Source organism: Hypanus sabinus, chromosome 15 (genome assembly GCF_030144855.1).
Source record: "Hypanus sabinus isolate sHypSab1 chromosome 15, sHypSab1.hap1, whole genome shotgun sequence".
NCBI lineage: Eukaryota > Metazoa > Chordata > Chondrichthyes > Myliobatiformes > Dasyatidae > Hypanus > Hypanus sabinus.
In genome coordinates this window covers 51,248,495-51,262,684 of record NC_082720.1, presented here as the reverse complement: position 1 = coordinate 51,262,684, position 14,190 = coordinate 51,248,495, and the positions used below count along the sequence as shown (strand labels likewise).

The 14,190-nt window shown below is 38.8% G+C and overlaps 1 protein-coding gene across 1 annotated transcript in view; it reads right to left on the bottom strand.

Annotated features, from left to right (window-relative positions):
* LOC132405519 (rho GTPase-activating protein 26-like) overlaps positions 1-14,190 on the bottom strand; it is a 177,321-nt gene that overhangs the window by 117,568 nt on the left and 45,563 nt on the right. Inside the window, exons 3-9 of the mRNA XM_059990394.1 lie at positions 12,393-12,454; positions 9,634-9,705; positions 7,799-7,900; positions 5,375-5,485; positions 4,782-4,886; positions 1,217-1,346; positions 996-1,096 (exon numbers count right to left, since the gene is read on the bottom strand). Coding sequence (XP_059846377.1) covers positions 996-1,096; positions 1,217-1,346; positions 4,782-4,886; positions 5,375-5,485; positions 7,799-7,900; positions 9,634-9,705; positions 12,393-12,454 — 683 coding nt within the window. The remainder of the gene's footprint in view (positions 1-995; positions 1,097-1,216; positions 1,347-4,781; positions 4,887-5,374; positions 5,486-7,798; positions 7,901-9,633; positions 9,706-12,392; positions 12,455-14,190) is intronic.

The following is a 14,190-nucleotide window of genomic DNA, read 5'->3' as shown; positions in this document are numbered from 1 at the left end:
TAAGTATGCCGATGATACTAAGGTAGGAGGTGTTGTGGATAATGAGGTGGGTTTTCAAAGCTTGCAGGGAGATTTATGCCGGTTAGAAGAATGGGCTGAACGTTGGCAGATGGAGTTTAATGCTGAGAAATGTGAGGTTCTACATTTTGGCAGGAATAATCTAAATAGAACATACAGGGTAAATGGTAGGGCATTGAGGAATGCAGAGGAACAGACAGATCTAGGAGTAACAGTGCATAGTTCCCTGAAGGTGGAGTCTCATGTAGATAGGGTGGTGAAGAAGGCTTTTGGAACGCTGGCCTTTATAAATCAAAGCATTGAGTACAGAAGTTGGGATGTAATGTTAAAATTGTACAAGGCGTTGGTAAGGCCAAATTTGGAATATTATGTACAGTTCTGGTCACCGAATTATAGGAAAAATATCAATAAATTAGAGAGAGTGCAGAGACGATTTACTAGGATGTTACCTGGGTTTCAGCACTTAAGTTACAGAGAAAGGTTGAACAAGTTAGGTCTCTATTCATTGGAGCGTAGAAGGTTAAGGGCGGATTTGATCGAGGTATTTAAAATTTTGAGAGGGATAGATAGAGTTGACGTGAATAGGCTGTTTCCATTGACAGTAGGGGAGATTCAAATGAGAGGACATGATTTGAGAGTTAGGGGGCAGAAGTTTAAGGGAAACACGAGGGGGTATTTCTTTACTCCGTGAGTGATAGCTGTGAGGAATGAGCTTCCTGTAGAAGTAGTAGAGGCTAGTTCAGTTGTGTCATTTAAGGTAAAATTGGATAGGTATATGGACAAGAAAGGAGTGGAGGGTTATGGGCTGAGTGCCGGTAGGTGGGACTAGGTGAGATTAAGAGTTCGGCACGGACTAGGAGGGCCAAGATGGCCTGTTTCCGTGCTGTGATGGTTAAATATGAGTGCATTATTTGGCATAAAATAAGAATATTCCTTTCACTGTCAAAACCATGCAATCTGATGAAAACAAAACTTACTATCTTTCCTCCAGTTTTCTGGTCAAATGGCACCATGGTAACTTGTTTTGATTCTTTTTGATACGTACAGTAGTGCTTTACCCAACTGGATCCAAAAGGACCTAGAAAGACAATTATTAAAATTGCAAGATTTGTGAAAAAGTAAAGCTATTTCAGATAAACTATTTCTTATGGATTTTAAAAGCAATAGTTAAATAAATTTAAAATAACTTTGCCCATACTTTTTTTCTGTATGAAAAGGTAGCCTTCCATTGTGTAACGGCTGATACTCTGATGCTCTTGAGGGTTCTCCTTCATTTTTTTCATTAATGATTCAACTTCAGATCGTGTACCCTCAAACCGGTCTCGTGTCTGTAAACAGATGTAGCAGTGATGTCAATAAGATTTTACTGTTTAATGACTGACATACAAAATTCTTGTACTGTAATGCCACTGAACCATAAGGATACTCAAACCACTGTTATGCTACATATTTTCTTCAATTACATTTGATTTACATCTGGGGGGTGTTTGATTTTTTTAAAATTAACATATATTTAATTATGCCACTAACTTCAAATTATTTAGAATAATAGGAAAATAGTGTATCCATAGAAATTACAAAACATGGAAGATATGGATCAAGATATGTAACTGCTGTGTAAAATAGCTTGACTAAAACCTAGAAAATTTAGCAACATTTTAATCTGTCCACCCTGCATTCTAACTCTTGCTTATAGTTTATTATGGTAACCTTACTGTGGTTAATGTACTCACTGTGACTATGAATGCATCTTCCAAGAAAACAAAGTTACCGTAGATTCCAGACTACAGAGCGCACCTGATTAAAAGCCGCACGCTCTAATTTTAGAAAGAAAATCAATTTTGTACTTGTACAGGCCGCACCGGATTTTAAGCCGCAGGTGTCCCACGTTGTAATATGAGATATTTACACAGAAAGATATTACACGTGAGGATTTTTTAACTTTTAATTAAATCCGTATGGTAACATAAACAAATATATATTGCAAATGCTTTTTTTCGAACAGTGCCTGTAACACAACTACTTTTAAATATACATACGTATCGGTAACACACAAATTACGTTGCGTATACTTTTTTACTGAACAGTGCACGAACAACATTCCAATATCTCCTAACGACTGGTAAAAAAAAAATATATATACTGCAGCCTACCAGGAAAAGTTATTAATCGCCTTCTTCATCTTCCTCCTGCGCACTAAAACCATCAAAGTCCTCTTCTTCAGTGTCCAAATTGAATAAAACCTCAGGATCTTGTCACTCACTTCAGTCTCTTCGTTGTCGCTCTCACTTGAGCGCACGCGGTCCTCTTCATCACGCAGCAGTCCAGCCTTTCGAAACCCGCTGGTGATGGTGGATGTTGTGACACGGCTCCACGCATTTAGGATCCACTGGCAGACTTGAGTTAAAGATGCTCTTCGCATGCATCCTGTTTTGGTAAAGGATTTCTCGCCGCTCGTCATCCAAGCCTCCCACTCAACGCACAGCGCCACTTTAAATGCCAGGTTCACGCTGATGTCCAGTGGCTGCAAATACTTCATGGTGCCCCCAGGAATCACAGCTGGAATTGAGTTTGTACTCTTGATGGCATCTTTCACTGAACTTTCATTGTCAGCCGCTTAAAAAATCACCATCGGTGGAAGCTTTAGTCCAGAAGCTGTGCAGCTCAGAACACAAGTAAAATGCGTTCTCTCATGGCCACTTGTTTTCAGTGTGATGGACGAGTCACCTTTCTTATTAACAGTCCAAGTGAGAGGCAGATCAAACGTCAAAGGTACTTCATCCATATTTATGATATCATCTGGCCCGATGGAATTCTCCGCTATCTTTGTTTGAGTGAATGTGCAGAAGTTAGCAAGCTTTTCCTCGTGGTCGGGAGGGAGCTGCTGACACAGAGTCGTGAGTACCCTGATGGACAGGCCTTTTCGTCTCATAAATCTAAAACACCACGATGGCCCACCTCTAAGATCTTCGATTTTCATTTTGCTGGCGATTGCTTTAGCCTTCAATCTGATCTGCACGGTGGAAACACCGCGGCCACCTGCTCTCTGTGTGTTAACCCAGTCTTCAAGAAAGTTTTCAAGTTCGGGCCATCTGCTATGATTACCTCTGAAAGCTTTTGTCGTCTTTTTGCATTGACTCAGTTCTTCACGCTGGCGTCTCCACCGTCTCACCATCGATTCATTTATGCCAAGATTATGTGCAGCAGCTCGATTTCCTTCTTCAACCGCCAGATTAATCGCCTTTAACTTAAAAGCTGCATCATATGCTTTCCTTCGAGTGTTTTCCATGTTGATGAGGGTGAGTACAAATGACTGATTTACAATAATTTAATTGTGAAAGTGCGCTTGATTTATCGTACAATTTCATTGGACCTCTGTGAACTACTCATCAATTTTATTGGTCTACTGTTATGAGGCAAAATGTTTTTGGCGGCATGAGAAAAAAACATGCATTAGCCGCACCGTAGTATAGGCCGCAGTGTTCAAAGCATGGGAAAAAAGTAGCGGCTTATAGTCTGGAATTTACGGTAGGTTAGGATATTCATAATATACTCTTACTGCATTCTCATGTGGGTTTTAAAATCTGGGCCATGTAACTGATATTGCAGGGTTTGAAATTAAACAGTTTCACCCATGGGTAAGGTAGGAGTAAATACAGCTTTTGGAAAAGAACATCATGCCTTTGTACCTTGCTTCATTTGGCCAAAAAACGATAGAGAATGTGGACAAGTCCTGAAATGCAATGCACATTTAAACTTATAAAAGCCATTTAACCAATTCTAAATTGGAAGTGCGTTTGCCAAGCTCAAACATACAGCACAGGAACAAGCTCTTCATGTCTATGATGTCTCTGCTGACCTTGAATCCAAAATCATATGGCTTACAATTGAATTTATGGAAGAGAACAAGATGCTTATTAGAAGTTATGGCAGGATAGTGCAATTGCAATCCTGAATAGTAGCATTGGAACCATGCTATTTCAAATTTCCATCAATTATTTAAATTAAGATCAAACTGTTTGTTTGTCAACAAAACCATATTAAACAGATCAACAAAATCAAGGGTGAAAGGGCAGAATTACAGTAACAGATTTTTTTAATAAGTAAATTACTGATGAAACAAAATATCTCACATAAACAGAAAGGGAAAATGGTCACTAATGGTGTTAAGATCAAAGCTGAAGTCAAAATCAAATTTTTCATTATTTGCACAAATGTAATAAAAACCCACCTGCAACAGCATCACAGGCATATAGCACCCTATAAGCAGCATTCACAAGAATAAGATAGCTAAACTGTGTTGAAAAGTTTTAAGGAATAACTTTATCCTACTGTCAACTTTCCAGTAATAGTAGGTTGCTTTGTTGTAACGCATAAAAAGAAATGCTAGCTACTGAGTTTTTCAATTTCTTGAGAATTGCCTTCCACTTGGTGAAGTCATACTGTTTTGCCTATAACTGGCATTCAAGAGCATTTTAAGAAATAGCCTGATATTTTCTGAAACGTACACAGAAAAAAAGTTTGGAACGTATGAAAAATTATTGACTTTTTTCTCGGTTTATTTACTAAGCAACCTCAAAAGACATGCAGATGTTTAAGAAGGGACATTACTTGTTGTCAAAGCTCCTTAATCATTTGAAGGGTCAAATGAATGAGGAAAAATAACTATTATAAAGTTAAAACAACCACATATAAAAGCAGAAATGTAACAACTTTGTCTAGTACTTCTTAGGTTTGGGAAAATGTAAATCTGCTTTACTTACATTCTGAATGCTGATCTGAAGCTGGGTTTTAAAATGTCCAAAGTCTTTTGCCAGTTCATAACCATGGTGATAAAATGTAAACAGTCCTTGTAAGAATGCAAGCAACTATTAAAAAAGACAAAAAAAAGTCATAAAATACCATTACTTTATCATCTACAATTTCTTCTCTGGCAGTCAAAGTAACCATTTAGCAACATATAAATGTGTGCTGCCAATTTGCTGACACATTAAACTAGGCCATACATGACTGCAAGCTTAATTGGAAAAATCTTACATTTAATAATTGAGATTGAACAAAGCATTAGATTCTCAATTTGATTCTCAAAGGTTAACTTCAATTTTTGCACAAATTCTAATTAAGGATCTCAAAACAATAAAATTAAGTAATTGCATTGCCCAAGCAACACACTTAAATGCGAAAAATGTGGATAAACAAAGTACAAATTAATGACAGCTTATATACTGGCATTAGCTAGCATTCAAATGTGTAGCATTCATTATAGACTAATAATTTGAGAGTTAGCAGCTTGTGGCACAGACATTTAAGATATACAAAATCGTTGTGATGCAGTTTGATTGAAATGTTCACCTACTGGTTCCACAAACTCAAACATCTTTCGCTCTTGGACCTCGTGCACTTTCAATACATATTCCAGTGAGACTTCATAGAAACGTTGACGAACGACATCTACTTGGCTGTCTGCCTATAAGAAAAACACTTTACAGAAACCAAAATAGCAATCGACATGGATCAAAAACAGACATATATGGCTCCAAAAAAGTGGAAAATCTAAACAAAATAATTTCCAAATAGGTCAATCCATCAGTTAATAAAGGAAGAGAAAAACTAAGCTCTTTCTCAACTTAAAACCTTTGCAAACCAACAGAAGCAGAATGAACACAGATACAAGCATCAGCTGATGATAAAGAATTAATGTGAGTGAGGCCAATCATGCTGTACAATCCAGCAGGACATTATACCCACCCTCCACCATCTGCCTACTTTATTCTAATGAATCCAATAACATCAAAATCAGGCTTAGTATCACCAGTACATGTCATGATATTTGCTGATTTGTGGCAGCTGTACATTGTAATACAAAATATAATTTTAAAATATAAATTAATAATAAGAAAGATAAAAAATTAAATAAGCAAAAAAATATATAGTGAGGTAGTGCACATAGGACCAAACAGTAATGCAACCAGCTAGAATGCTCTCCACAGTACATCGGTAGAAATTTGCAAGTGTCTTTGGTATTGTACCAAGTCTCCTTGTACTCCTAATGAAATATAGCCACTGTTATGTTTTCTTTGTAATTGCATCAATTTGTTGGGCCCGGGATAGACCTTCAGAGTTGTTGATATCTAGGAACTTGAAAGTGCTAACCCTTTCCATTTGTGATCTCCCGATAAGGACGGGTGTGTATCCCCTTGGCTTCCCCTTCCTGAATTCTGTAATCAATTCTTTGGTCTTATTAACATTCAATGCAAGGTTCTTGTTGCAACACCACTCAACCAGCTGATCTATCTTACTTCTGTAAGCCACCTCATCACCACCTGAAATTCTGCCAACAATACTTGTGTTATTGGTAAATTTATAGATGATGTTTGAGCTATGCTTAGGCACACAGTCATCGGTCTCGAGCAGTAAGCTAAGAATGATCCTTGAGGTGCACCTGTATTGAATGTTAGTGAGGAGGAGATGTTATTTCCGATCCGCACAGACTTTGGTTTCCCAATGAGGAAGTCAAAGATCCATTGGCACAAGGAGATGCAGAGGCTCAGGTTTTGTGCCTGTCAGTTAGAACTGACGGTATGATGCTGCTGAATGCTGAGCAGAGATCAATAAACAGCAGCCTGACATAGGTATTGCTATTGTCCAGGTCATGCAAAGCCGAGCAGAGAGCCAGTGAGATTCCACCACTGTAGACCTATTATGGTGATAGGCAAACTGCAGCGGGTGCACGTCCTTGTTTATTTTGGCCATGACAAATCTCTCAAAGCACATTATAACTGCAACTGGGCAATAGTCGATGAGGTAGCTCACTATGCTCTTCTTGGGCACTGGTATGATTGTTGTCCTTCTGAAGCAGGTGGGGACCTCCAACTACAGCAGTGAGTGATTAAAATGTCCTTGACTCCTGCACCAGTACCCTTAATGTTCCTGTTTTTCACCATTGCAAATTCAGCCTGCCCTCCCATCATCCAGTTCCATCAGTCTTATTTTGGATGCCTCCATCTATCATCCAGCTGGCTCTATCTCTCATCACTCCTCCTCCTCCCCTGCCTGACTCTATCAGCCCTTCATTCCTCACCCCTACTTGGGCCACCAATTACTGACTAGCCTGTCTCGCCGATCCTCATTTCTTCTTTATACTATCTTCCCTCTTTTAGTCCTGATGCAAAATTTTGACATTTCCTCCCCTCCATCCCACAAGTGCTGCTCAACCTCCTGCTAAATTTCTCCAGTAGATTGTTTGTCACTCAAGATTCCAGCGTCTGCAGTCTCTTGAGTCTCCAAGAAAAACACAACATTGAACAAATAATAGATTTAAAAATCAGCTTTCCAAATCCACTGCAGATGCAATGTGGAAATATATTTGAAACTTTGAGGTTTTTTATGTATTTAATTTTGTAATGTGACAAGAAATAGAACCTGTATAATTCCATAGTGCTTTGCTATAAGCGTAGTGTGCATGTGTGCAGAAGCATATCCTGAACATTGTCCATTGTGTAACTAAGGAGAGGTTGCTGGCCTTGAGAATTGCAGCTGTACTGAAGCAGAGGAGCTGACCTACAGAACAGATAACAGTCAAAGCATAGCCTGAAAATTTGTATTAAAAAAAAACTAACTTTGTAGGATGCAAGTCAGAAGCAGCCTTTACCCATGAGGACCGGAGGTATTTCTCATGCTAGCAATAAACATGTCTTTGAATGGATACACTTTGTTTTTTTATTGGTTCTTTGTTATAAGACCTAGTGAAAGGTACATGACGGCAGGAGGAAGTAATTACCTCTTGAAGATGAGAATCCTTTTTTTTTGATGACAGATTTAAATGCTTTTCCAGCATATTGCAGTACTTTTCTGTTTCCTTATCATATTTCTTCTTTGCCTCCTACACAAAGGAAAGATGGGCAAAACCAAAACATTTCAATTTACCAGATGGCTCTTTCAGATATTCAGGCATAGTTCAATCATGCCTTTTATCATAGAAAGGGATTATTAGGTGAATTGATACAGTAGTTTAAAATCTTCTGAATGGATTGGCCACTGTACTCAGAAATTGATTACTCCCAGTGATTATAAATATTACAACAGGGGATGTTACTGTAAAATTCAAGACAGAGAGCACATTAAATTATATAATTTTATTTACACAGTAATTCCAGAAATTTTAGAAAATATTCATTGCTGAAGCAGAAACCATTTCAATGCTTGAATACATTAACTATGTCTACACTCTTTTAATTTCAGGGAGCAATGATTGATGCCATTTCGAGAGGAAGTCCAGAAACGAGGTGTATGAAAGTTCAGCTGGGCAAAAGAATCACAGAGGTATGATGGTAAATAGGGAACCTGAGCACAAACATTAGTTAAAATGTGCTGCTTTAACTGACTTGGGAAAGTTTCTAGAAGGAGGATTTCTTAAGATTCATTATGACTTTTGCAAGGGATCAATTGGTAGTGTGGAAAGTTTAGGTGGAACCTAAAATTTTTGTCAAATGGCGTGCGTAATTTCACAAATTAAATGAAAAAATATCTTTCTAATAAACATATTTCTAATGAATCAGATGGCTTTATTATATTGGATTTTCATTTTCTATTCTTCCTTTCTAGCTATAACATTTGAAAGAAATTGTATTAATTTCTGGTTGCCACCATAATGAGAAGAAAGTGGACGCTTTGAAGAGAGCGCAGAAATGGTTCACTAGAATACTTCTTGGATTAGGAAATATTAGCTGAAAAGGAAGTTGGACAAAGTTTGGTTGTTTTCTCTGGAGCTGAGGATGCTGAACACACACCTGATGGTGGTTTATTGAATGATGAAAGGCATGATTAGGATAGCCGGTCTATGAGATAGATCGATAGACCAGAGTTCAGTTTTTGCCGGAGTAGAAAGGACAAATACTACCTGACATAGCTTAAGGTGCAACAGGGGAAGTTTAAAGGAAAAGGAGATATGTGGGGCAAGATTTTTGAACATAGAGAGAGATAGGAGCCTGGAACAAACTACTTGGGATAGTGTGGAAGGAGCCATGATAAACGCCTTTTAAGAAGCATTCAAACAGGCATATGAACTCGCAGGAAATGGAGGGATATGGAACAAGTGCACACTGATAGATTTAGTTTAATTTGGCACCATGGCTGCCACAGATTGCATGCTATGCTGTACTCATGTAGAAAGAAAGGCTGGCAAGCAAAGAAGTTTTATTCCAGTAAAAACCTGAGCCATACAAAAGCTATTTATTTCTCATGGAATCAATTTTATTTATTTAAATTGCACTGACTGAGGCAAATATTAAGTGTAGCTTCTGAAATCAATCATAAAATTACATTTATCTTACCTAAATAGATACAGGACCATAATATTTTGATTCAGGACAAATTATTGATATAAATCAGAGTCTCTTTGAGCTCTAAAAGGCTGAGCTACACATGGTGTATGCCAATTGGACAAGAATGTGAACAATTTGCTTAAATAGAAGTTGTTAATACAATATAAGAGTATGCTTTACCAGCCAGTCTCAAATTTTGTTTGCAGAAGAGGTCATCAGGAGAAAGAACAAGGAATACAAAACAAAATAGGAGAAAAGGAATAAACAAAGTCAACAATATTGAGCAAATTACTTTTGCAACTCCAATTTGTTCCTTCCGGAATCGTTCCAATGGACTGATGAGGACATCTCCGGCATTCTCAATCTGATAATGAAAACAAACCAAATTGAGAAATGGAAATAAAGAGAACTCAAAAGAAACTTAACTTGAAGATTTGAAAAGATTTTCTTTTTCTTATAAATCTGGTGCAAGTAATTTCACAGCAATTGTTCCTTGCACTAAGCTGAGATTAAAAGCAAAAAATTAAAGTAAAACTTTTCCAGCTTTCTGAAGGCTCAAAGCTATTTCAAAGTTTGCTATAGTAGCGTACTTCTCAATTTATTTTCACAAGGTCGAAATCTTTCTCTTTCACATGTTACAAATCTCTAGTTAAATCTCTATTGAAAGCTTTAAGGAGCAGAATTAAGAGTAAGTAATTTATTTAAGTCTTGCAGTCTGGAATTCTCACCCATCCTTGGTTGTCTCAGAAGTTATCGGCCTTCTCCTGAAGAACTAAGATTCTCAAGAATAAAACCATGGGCTCTACTTGCATTAGCATTGGGATAAGTTATATGGAGTCATACAGCAATACAGTATTAATACAGGCCCTTCGAAACAATAGTCCGTGCTGACCACAAAGCCCACTCAGTTAGACCCAATTTCCTGTGTTTGGCACCACCCCTCCATCCAAGTACTTTTTAAATGGTACTGCTGTATCTGCCTCAACCATTTCCTCTGGCAGCTCATTCCATAGACTCACAACCCTCCATGTGGAAAAGTTGCCCCTCAAGTCTCTTTAAAATCTTCCCCCTTTCGTAAACGCACTTTGGACATATGTGCATTTTCTCTTATACACATGTCTCTGTCTTTGCACTGAGTGTGAGCACTTCAATGTCTTCCCACCCCCCCCCCCCCGCTATATTCTAATAATGGGTCTTAAAGACTTTAAAATGCTTTTCCTGTCATACACTTTGGAATATTCCACTTCTTCAGTAATAAGGATTATTTGTACAAAGACCTTAAGACAGATACTTCTGTTTGTTTTGTAACAGGGCGGATTGTTCTCAATAAGAGGGGAGAGGGGTAAGAGGGGCAAGGGGGAAAGAGTGGGGGAGGATGTGGGGGAAGAGTGGGGGGGAAGAGTTGGGGGGAAGAGTTGGGGGGAAGAGTTGGGGGGAAGAGTTGGGGGGAAGAGTTGGGGGGAAGAGTTGGGGGGAGAGTAGGGGGGGAACGACACCAGCCATCTTTTCTTCGTTCAACGCCCCCCCACTCCCACCATGTATCATAACATCTACTCTGGGGATAAAACCATTAGCACCCACCTTCTGCATGTTTCAAAGAATCGGGTTTCCCTTCAATGTTGCCCTTACCTGCAGGTTCTCAATTTCCTGCACATTAGCCCTCACACCATCCTCCCGCCATCATAAAAAGTCTAGGGGGTCCCCTGTCCTTACCAATTATCACGAATCTCTGCATTTAGCACATCATTCTCTGTAACCTCCACCATCTACAAGAGGATCCTACCTCAAAACACATATTTCCCTCCACCTCCAACTCCCCCCCTTTCCATGGTGATTACTCCCTATGTGACTCTAATGCCTATTCATCCCATCCCACTGTTCTGCAAGCGTGACAAGTGATACACCTGCCCTTACACGACCTCCCTCACACCATTCAGAACCTCAAACAGTCATTCCAGGCAATACTTTACCTGTGAGTTTGTCAACAATTGTATCGAATGTAGCCAGTGCAACCTGCTCTGCATCAGTGAAAGCTGATGTAGGTTGGGGGACCACTTTGTTTAGCGTTTTTGTTCTGTTCACTGCAAAAGGCAGGATCTCCCAGTTGCTACCCATTTCAATATGATTTTCTATTCCCATTCTGATATGTCTGCCCACGGCCTCCTCTACTGCAATGATGAGTCCAAAAACAGGTTGGAGAAGAACATTCTTATTCCATCTACGTAGCCTCCAACCTGAAGGCATGAATATTGATGTCTCTAATTTCCAATAATTTCTACCCCATCACTCTTCCTTTCTGCTTTCATTCCCCGCTCTGGTTACTCCCCTCAAACCTTCTCTTCTCCTCACTTGCCAATCACCTCCCTTTACTTCCCCTCCTCCTTCCTTTTCTTCCATGATCCACTGTCCCCTCCTATTAGATTCTTCTTCTTCACCCTTTTACCTCTTCCATCTATCACCTCCCAGCTTCTTATTTCATCCCCCTCCTGAACCTTTCTCCTCACCTGGCCTCACCTATCACCTGCCAGCTTGCACTCCTTCCCCTCCCCCCATTTTCTCATTCTGACTTCTAGCAGCTTCCTTCCCAGTCCTTAAAAAGGGTCATGGCCCAAAATGTCAACTGTTTATTCCCCTCCAGAGATGCTGCCTGACTCGCAGAGTTTCTCTAACATTTTGTGTTACATAAGAATATTGCTCTGTAAAGCCTTATAATAATTCTTGCAGCAACCTTGCACCATCTGCACTCACTCAATCACATAATTGATCTTACACCAAAAAGTTCAGTAGAGATCTTAAATTTTATATTTTTAATGATTCAAACACTAAAGTCAAGTATACATTTTCAGTGTAATCCAGAAGAGGGCATAATTGCACCTGCAACTCAACTGCATGCTTTATTTCCACAATTATATCCATTTCCCTGTTACTCCTAACATTAAAATGTACATTATATGTTGGCCTTTCAGTATTGCAAGACCCCATTTTAGCTTTCTCAGTAAACATCTTTTCTAAAATGGCTCAGTACTAAAATATAATCGAAATGGCACTCACCAAACGTCCTCTCTCATCTTCTAGATTTTTTAGAACTCCTGCAAATTCTTGAAGTGATTTTGCTTTAAAAAAAAGTGTAATTTAGTCAATAAAACTGACTAAGATTCCCCCCGAAACCAACAAAGGGTTTGATTGATAATCCTACAAATAAATTGAAACAACTGTATTCTTGGCATTGAATAGGGTTATGAACGAAGAGTGTTTGATGGCTCTGAGAATGTACTTGCTGAAGTTTAGAACAATGAGAGTGGATCTCATTGAACCCTAGCAAACATTGAAAGATCTGGATAGTATGGAAATGGAGAGGATGTTTTCAGTAGTGGAAGAGTCTAGGAGCAGAGAGCACAGCCTCAGAATAGAAGGGCATCCCTTTAAAACAGGGAAGAAGAACTTCTTTAGCCAGAGGGTGGCAAATCTGTGGAATTCATTGCCACAGATGGCTGTGGAGACCAGATCATTGAGCATATTTAAAGCACAGATGGATAATTTGTTGATTAGTAAAGGTTCCAAAGATTTTGGGGGAAAGACAAGAGAATGGGTTTGAGAGGGAAAATAAATCAGCCATGATCAAATGGCCAAGCAGACTCAATGTGCTGAATGGCCTAATTATGCTTCTATGTCTTATGGTCTTATAGCCAGTATATCTTTGTTCATGGGAAATAATGTAAGAGAAACATTGAGCTTTATTTTGAAGAAATGACCAAAAGGATTGACAAGAGCAGTATAATAGACAAAGAGTCTCAGCCTGAAACGCTGACTGCTCGTTTCAACAGATGCTGCCCAACCTGCCGAGTTCCTCCAGCTTGGTTGTACGTGTAGATTTGACCACAGCATCTGCAGTGTACTTTGTGTTCAGTATAAGAGACATTGTCTACATGGACTTCAGCAAGTTCCCACAAAAGGGAGGCTGATCCAGAAGGTTAGAGTACATCATTTTCAAGGTGAGATAGTAAATTGGATACAAAACTGGCTTGGTGATAGGAGTTAGAGAATAGTTGTAAAGAGTTGTTTTTTCAGGTCGAAGACCTGCAATGAATAGTCTGATGAGTGCTGAGTCCTTTATTGTTCATCATGTACATTAATGAATTGGAAGAGAATGTTAGTGGTAATGATTAGTAAGTGTGCAGATGGCACCAAAAAGGATGATATAGTGGACAATGAAGAAAATTGTCTAAGGTTACAAAAGGAAGTAAACAACTAGCAAAGTAGGTAAGAGAATAGTTGATGGAATTTAACTTTGATAAGTACAGTGATACATTTTGTGAAGTTAAAGTAGCTCAGGATATACAGTATATATTAAATGGCATAATCCTCAGGTGTTATTGAACAAAAAGAGGACAGTTCATTTAACAAAGCAACATAGGTGATGGTAAGTCAAGGCATATGGTTTTGTTTGCATTCATCAGCTGTTGCACTAAAGATAGAGCAGGGACTTCATATTGCAGTGTACAGATCAGTGGTTAGACCATAATACATGCAGTTCTGGTCACCATACCAGAGGAAGGATATAATTAAGATAGAGAATGGATTCACAGGAATGTTGTCCCAGGATTGAGTTATGAGAAGGTTGGGACTGTTTTATCTGCATCAAACAAGACCAAAGGGTGATACTACATTGTTTTATAAAACTATGCAAGACATAGATAAGGTAGGTGGTCACGGTCTTTTTCACAGAGAAGTGGAGTCTAAAACTAAGGTATATGTTTAAAATGAGGGAGTGAGGCTTAAAGAGATCTTGAGGGGCAAGGGTGATAGGTGTATGGGAACAATCTGCCAAGGAGGTGGTATAGATAGGTAT